Here is a 7,990-nt window from a genome sequence, read left to right on the forward strand (position 1 = left end):
AATGTATCCTATCATCGCACCCTTCTTTGTTTCACGCTTCCGAGAGGCAATATTCCACTTCTCTGCATTGTTTGATATGTTTGATTCCAATTTGCCTCGTGATGATCAGATGAGATTGGGGTTTGAGAAAGAGTTTATTGGACGTGAAGTTGTGAATATAGTAGCATGTGAGGGCACTGAAAGAACTGTGAGGCCAGAAACATATAAGCAGTGGCAGGTACGGAACATGAGGGCTGGGTTCAGGCAGCTGCCGTTGGACCGTGAGGTCATGAACAAAATAAAGGATAAGGTAAAAATGGGGTACAACCCTGATTTTGTGGTTGATGAAGATGGCCGCTGGATGCTGCAGGGATGGAAGGGCAGAATTATGTGTGGTTCTGCCTGTTGGGCACCGTCTAAGAGTTGAAATGCGTGATTGTTAGAACTGACTCCCACAATTTGTCAAATATAACTAATCAAAATTGAAGGTTGAGAGCAAGTTCTAGAATCTGGTAGTTTTGGTAAAACAGGTTAAGTGTTAGAATCAGCTTTGGTAAAACAAGTTTGAGGTAAGGGAAGTTTTGGGGAATAGTTTTGTTTTGTAAACTTATTATCTTGCTCTTGAGTTGTATATGCTGCTGCTAAAAATGGTTATTGTGTTTAGCTTTTCATCATATTATTATTTGATACTATGTAGAAAATGATGAAGAGAAAAAATAAACTCTTTTATTGAATCATTTAAGTTACAACCAAGTGTATATATACAAGTCTAGCCATACCTAGCCATACCAGCCATACTCATGGCAGTAAGGTAGATGACTTACTTACACAAGGTATGGTGTAGTCAGCATGCTACACCATATTTTATTATAGAGTAGGTAAGGTGATGAACACTACATCATTCTTTACTGTAGACTACACCATATTTTCTCTACTGTAGAATAGTATGTTGATTATATATTTCTATATATTTCAATAGTTCTAAAAACCTTGTGTCTAGAATTCTCTCTAGCTAGATAGCTCTAGAAGTCATATGTTTCTAGTTCTTTCTCTAGTCTTATTTAAATTTAGTTTCAGCTGTGTTTTGGTAACAACACCAACAGACAAAGTTGCAGCCCTTGTATTTGAGTAGTGAAAGTTTTTCCAAGTAAAGTTGTCTCTTGTTCTTTGTTTCTGGTGTTCTTCTTTGTTATTGGTTTTGGTTCTGAGCAAGAGTATTTTGTCCTCTCTTTGGTTGAAACCAACACGAAGGTGGACTCTCTACGACGGTCAAGTCTTATCGAAAAGCTATAGATGACCTTAAGAAGCAAGATGAATCTGACCGAAAGGCGCGTAAGTCAGACCTGGGGGTCCTCTTGCAGCTTAATTACATGTTCAACTTAGCAACTGGCAAGTGGCGAACAGGTGGATAGGTTAATCCAACTCGGTGACCAGTGCACCGAAACTCATAGACGGATCCAGGCTTAATGTTTCTATTTTCAAGCTCTTTGCATCTTGATCAAATTCTGGTTTATCATTTGCAGCAATTTCCAACTATGAGCTTTCCAACAACTAATGTTTATGCTTCTTTAGACTATACAAGTACTTCAAAAATTAAAGATCTAATACATTAATGAAATGATGAAGGATGTGCCGTAGAGACCGGAACCCATGACCAACACATCTGTAGCCCTGGAGGGCAGTTTCTATATCGGTTGAAAGCTAAAACCCCAGCCAAAGTCATCATCCAAAAAGAAGAATAAACCCAAATTAGTCAAATTGAGAGCTCCATATGTCTGAGACTTTTAAGTCTTCCGAGACTTTTAGTCGGAAAAAAAATAAAACTAAAAACTATTTCCGAGGCTATATTCTTATTCTAGTGGTTGCTTTCGTAGCTCAGACTGTAAGCTTAGCTGGTTTAGTATAATTGTAAAAAACCTTTCTGTTAAATTCATTCCTGCTAGGCTGCTAATTACTCAGAAATTTACAAAGCTTTCTTCTTGTTCTTCAGTTCTCTCTCTTTTTCATTCAAGCTTATCTACCTCAGCTATCAGCCTGAGAGCTCCATCTCCTCTGCTTCGAACTCATCTCTTTTGACGCGCACTTGCGATCAGGGTTTGGCATATCTCTCTCTCTCAGGTAAGCAGACTCTTCAAACCCAAAACTCGCATCAATTTGCTTCTTCATTTCACCCAACTGGAATTGGGTTTCCTTCAATTTTGTGAATTTCAAAATAATGGATTCACCTTTCTCTGAATATCCCAATTTCAACGATCAAACCCTTTTACTCGATATTGTTAGGATTGTGGCTCAAAACTAATTCCTTGTCTGTTTTGGATTCTTTACTTCTGAAGGTTTTGGGTAAGTTATTCTAGTGTATCTAGGATTCTTAGAGTTTATCCTTAGGAGTAAAGGTTTAGGATTCTTGCTATGGTTCTAAATCCTATTGTAAGTCAAACTAATTGAGAGTCTATAAATAGGACATTAGAGACATAGTTTTAGGTGTGGATCAATTGAGAGTTTAGAGTATTCGAGAGTTGCAAGCTTTGAGAGTTTGGGTGATTTAAGAGTTCTCTGTTGAGAATCTAGAGTGTGAGGAGAGAGGTTATTTGAGGGTGGAAGAACCGTATTGTTCTTCAGTTGTAATCTTCTTCTCATTTAGTGGATCCACCATCACCATCACCGGAGGACGTAGGTCAACTGTTTTGACCGAACCTCGTTAATATCTTGTGTTCGCTTGCATTGATTTTGGTTATTGTCTTCATTCAGTTACGATCTTGGGCTAGGGAATTCGGAGGTGACCCGGATTTCCTATCAAAGTGGTATCTAGAGCCTGTGTTCCGTGAGCTAAGCGGAAAGATGGCGGGGATTGAAGACGTCGAGAAAAGGGTTGACAAGTTTGATGGGCATGATTTTGTTATGTGGAGGTCTCAGATAACTGACTATCTAAATGTCAAGAAGTTGTCCAAGCCTTTGCTTGGAGTTAAGCCACAGGGCATGAAAAATGTGGATTGGGAGGAGCTTGACACTCAAGCTTTAGGAGCTATTCGACTATCGCTATCAAATGAAGTTCGGCGCGATGTGATACATGAGAAAACTACTAAAGGGTTAATGGATACCCTCTCAGAGATCTTTGAGAAGCCAAGCGCAGTTGAGCAGGTGCACTTATTGAGGAAGTTGTTTTCAATGAAGATGGCCAAAGGTGGCTCTATGCGAAGACAACAAGCAGCGGTTTGTGATATTGTCGAACAATTGGCTACTGTGGATATCATAATTGGAGAACACCTCAAGGCGTTGGTGTTGCTGACCTCCATGCCAGATACTTGGGATGTTACTGTCAACTCTATTTGCAGTTCAGCTGGGAAGAATAAGTTGGTCTACAACGAAGTTCGGGATACCTTGTTGAGTGAGGAAACTAGGAGGAAGAAGAATGATGATGAAGAGTCGCCTGCGACTACATCTGCTTTGCTTGTAAGAGGAAGATCTAGTGTAAAGGAGGGTACGAATTGTGGTAGATCAAAGTCGAGGAGTTTTAGAGATCAAGATAGAGACAAAGATAAGGAGTGCTTTTACTGTCATGATTTTGGGCATATTAGGTATAATTGTCCAAAATTGAAGTCGAAGAGAGCTACTACTGCAATGGTAGCAAGTGAAGATGATGGAGAATATTATGGAGATGCGCTCATGGTCACATCATGTTTAGAGACGCCACATGATGAGTGGATTTTGGATACTGGTTGTTCTGAACACATGTGTCCCAATAGGGATTGGTTTTCTTCCTACAAGTCTGTGAAGGGAGGTCTAGTGAGGTCGGTTGGTGCACAAACCTACAAAGTTGCTGGTGTTGGAACAATCAAAATTAAGGTACATGATGGATCAGTGAGGAGTTTAGAGAATGTTCTCCATGTTCCTAAGTTGGATAGGAATCTGATATCTTTGGGAACTTTAGATTCGGAAGGCCACAAGATTGTTGGTCATGATGGAAATATGAAAGTTTTGAAGGGGCACTCGTAGTAATGAAAGGTAAGAAGGTAAATGGTCTCTATCGTTTAGAAGGGAGCTTTGTTCGAGGTGGAACATGTGGTTCCGTTAAGAGTTTTGTTCGAGGTGGAAAGATTGGCAATCTTGGTTCCTATTGGCATTCAAGGGAGATGAGCAGTAGTAAATGCGGAGGAATGAAATCAGCTTCTAAAAAGGTGAAATTTGAGGAGCAACCAACATTGCAGCAGTCCTTAAAAGGAGGTAGACCCATAAGGATCCCGACACAAGTTTGTGGTGGAGATATGCTAGTTCATGCATATTCCACAATTGAGGTGTCACCTACTTCAGTGAGTAGTGAGAAAGTTGAGAAGCAAACTTGGTGTTTTAAGAGTGATGCGTCTAGAGAAGATATCGTTCATGGTGGAGAATATGTTCAGAGGAATGTTGCTCGTGGTGAGTTGTGCAAACCGTTGAAGATCGCTCCCATTAGGTTTGACAACTTTAGTGGAGACTTGGATTGCATGCAAGTGGCTGCGCTATGCATGTTTGAGGGAAAGAGTTCATGTCCAAGGGTCAAGTTTGAGTGTTTCTCAAACATGGCTAACTCGTCTTGCTGTTGAGGGCGCCATGTGGCACATTGAGGTGTGATGGTGATCGTGGCTCGTTGAGAAGAGTCAAGGAAGCTTGCGTTTAGTGGAAGGTTGGAGATTTTGAGCCGAGGTGGAAATTGTTAGGATTGCGGCTCAAAACTAATTCCTTGTTTGTTTTGGATTCTTTACTTCTGAAGGTTTTGAGTAAGTTATTCTAGTGTATCTAGGATTCCTAGAGTTTATCCTTAGGAGTAAAGGTTTAGGATTCTTGCTATGGTTCTAAATCTTATTGTAAGTCGAACTAGTTGAGAGTCTATAAATAGGACATTAGAGACATAGTTTTAGGTGTGGATCAATTGAGAGTTTAGAGTATTCGAGAGTTGCAAGCTTTGAGAGTTTGGGTGATTTAAGAGTTCTCTGTTGAGAATCTAGAGTGTGAGGAGAGAGGTTATTTGAGGGTGGAAGAACCGTATTGTTCTTCAGTTGTAATCTTCTTCTCGTTTAGTGGATCCACAATCACCATCACCGGAGGACGTAGGTCAACTGTTTTGACCGAACCTCGTTAATATCTTGTGTTCGCTTGCATTGATTTTGGTTATTGTCTTCATTCAGTTACGATCTTGGGCTAGGGAATTCGGAGGGTGACCCGGATTTCCTATCAGATATGTTGAACGAGTACCCAAGTGTTGACCCTTTTGATCATCTTAGCTTTTTGGACCCAAACCCCATGAACTCTGCTCTGTCTTCGAGCTTTAGCCCTGTAGGAGATGATGGTGAGTTTTCTAACACTGTGATCAAGCACATAAATCAGGTGCTTATGGAGGAGGACATGGAGCCAACACCATGTCTGTTCCCTGATCGTTTGGTTCTTCAAGCCACTGAGGAGTCTCTTTATGAGATTATTGGAGGAGGGAAGTGCTCAACTTCCCAAGACCAAAACCCTCTTTGGGTTGATCAAAATGAGTATGGAAATGAGATGGTGGGTTCTTATAGGAGTGAGCTTATGGTTCCTGATGAGGTTAGTAAGAAGGAATTGTTAGTGCAATTTGACCGAGGGGCAGAGGACGGTAGTAAGTTTCTTCCTAGAGGTCAGTTGATTACGGCGGAGGACAACAAGCCGTATAATGTGGCGAATAGCAAGGCAGGAAATGTGGTTGTTACAACCCAGAAGAATGGAAGTGAGCATGTCCGTGTTGGTTCAAGAGGAAAGAATAGTCATCTGAGGGAGGAGATAGAGTTGGAGGATGGGAGGAATGACAAGCAATCTGTGGTTTATGTGGATGATGAGGAGGGTGAGCTGTCTGATAGTTTCGGCAAGGCGTTGCTCAGCGGTAAGGCTGTTGAAAGTAAAGAGGATCAAGTCTGTCAGAATGGAGCTAACAATGGCCAGCAGCAGGATGTGCTAGTCAGTCAGAAGGCTTGTGGCATGAAACGAGGCAACAAGAAGGAAGTGATAGATTTGAGGCGTCTTCTGATTTCATGTGCAGAAGCTGTTGCTGTTGATGATCGATGGACTGCTAGTGAGCTACTAAAGCAAATTAGGTTATGCGATGAAAGGTGGTTTCGACGTGGATGTTGCGTTATGTAATAGTGTGTTGGATATGTATTCGAAATGTGGTGATTTGAGTGATGCATTGAGAGTTTTTGAGAAGATGGGTCGAAGAAGTGTTTTGTCGTGGACTTCAATGATAGCCGGTTATGTTAGAGAAGCTCTTTCGGATAAGGCAATTGAGTTGTTTTGTGAAATGGAAACGGATGGTGTTATCCCAGATGTTTATACAATCACAAGCATACTTCATGCATGTGCTTGTAGCGGCTCATTGGAAAAGGGTAAGGATATACACAAGTATATTAGGGAACATGATATGGACTCGAGTTTGTTTGTCTGTAATTCGCTCATGGATATGTATGCAAAATGTGGAAGCATGGAAGATGCTGACTCAGTTTTTTCTCATATGCCTATGAAGGACATCGTGTCATGGAATACCATGATCGGAGGTTACTCCAAGAACTGCCTTCCAAACGAAGCTCTTGAACTCTTTTCTGATATGCAACGGAAATTTAAACCTGACAGCATGACCCTTGCCAGTGTCCTTCCTGCTTGTGCAAGCCTAGCAGCTCTCGACAGAGGTCAAGAGATCCATGGTTATTTACTGAGACATGGATACTTTTTGGATCAATATGTTGCCAATGCACTTGTTGACATGTATGTCAAGTGCGGGGTGCTAATTCTTGCTCGGGTACTTTTTGAAATGATTCCTGTGAAAGATCTGATCTCTTATACTGTGATAATTGCTGGTTATGGGATGCATGGATTTGGAAAGGAAGCAATTGCTGCATTCAATGAGATGACAAAGGCTGAAATTGAACCGGACAGCATTTCCTTCATCTCTATACTTTATGCTTGCAGTCATTCTGGATTGGTTCAGGAAGGATGGAGATTCTTTGATATTATGAGAAATGATTACAAAATCGAGCCCATGTTGGAGCATTATGCTTGTATGGTGGATCTTCTTGCTCGGACTGGGAATCTAACCAAGGCATATAAATTTATTAACATGATGCCAATTGAGCCAGATGCCACAGTCTGGGGTTCCTTGCTCTGTGGTTGTAGGATTCACCATGATGTGAAACTAGCAGAGAAAGTTGCAGAGCATGTCTTTGAACTAGAGCCAGAAAACACTGGCTATTATATACTTCTAGCAAATATTTATGCAGAGGCAGAAAAGTGGGAAGAGGTGAAGAAGTTGAGGGAGAGGATTGGTCGGCGAAGCTTGAAAAAGAATCCGGGCTGTAGTTGGATAGAGATCAAGGGAAAAGTTAATATCTTTGTTGCAGGAGGCACTTCACACCCAGATGCCATGAAGATAGAGTCCCTAGTGAAGAAATTTAGATCGAGGATGAAGGAAGATGGCTACAATCCTAAAATGCAGTACGCTTTGATTAATGCAGATGAGGTGGAGAAAGAAGTGGCTCTCTGTGCGCATAGTGAGAAATTAGCCATAGCATTCGGGATACTGAACACGCCACCCAGAAAAACCATACGAGTGACCAAGAATCTACGAGTCTGTGGCGACTGCCATGAGATGGCCAAGTTCATATCCAGAACATCTAGGAGGGAATTGTTTTGAGAGATTCTAACCGCTTTCATCATATGAAGGATGGGAATTGTTCATGTAGGGGCTTCTGGTAAACTGAAGTTGGACTTGAAATGTAAAAGGACACCTCATTTGATTCTTTAACTTGATGTGTTCTCAAACACTAAGCGGGACATGAGATTGTTTTCGACCAACAGATTGGAAGAACTCTAAGTAGGCATTTGAGTTGGGAATGAATCATGTATTGGGTCAGTTTGGAAAACATGCTTGTTTGGTTATTCCGAGCAGTTTTGCAGTGGATGACAAAGGGTTAAGTGAGCATGGATTTATCAGTTTGTCCAGGTTCTGCTGTTTCCCTTCGTT

At 41.2% G+C, this 7,990-nt stretch overlaps 1 protein-coding gene across 1 annotated transcript in view; it reads left to right on the forward strand.

The window, feature by feature from the left end:
- Positions 1-7,990, forward strand: part of LOC101291032 (pentatricopeptide repeat-containing protein At4g18750, chloroplastic-like) — a 17,965-nt gene that overhangs the window by 6,176 nt on the left and 3,799 nt on the right. Inside the window, exon 2 of the mRNA XM_004294595.1 lies at positions 6,254-7,638. Within this exon, the coding sequence (XP_004294643.1) occupies positions 6,254-7,638 (1,385 nt within the window). The remainder of the gene's footprint in view (positions 1-6,253; positions 7,639-7,990) is intronic.

Source organism: Fragaria vesca, linkage group LG3, assembly GCF_000184155.1.
Source record: "Fragaria vesca subsp. vesca linkage group LG3, FraVesHawaii_1.0, whole genome shotgun sequence".
Taxonomy (NCBI): domain Eukaryota; kingdom Viridiplantae; phylum Streptophyta; class Magnoliopsida; order Rosales; family Rosaceae; genus Fragaria; species Fragaria vesca.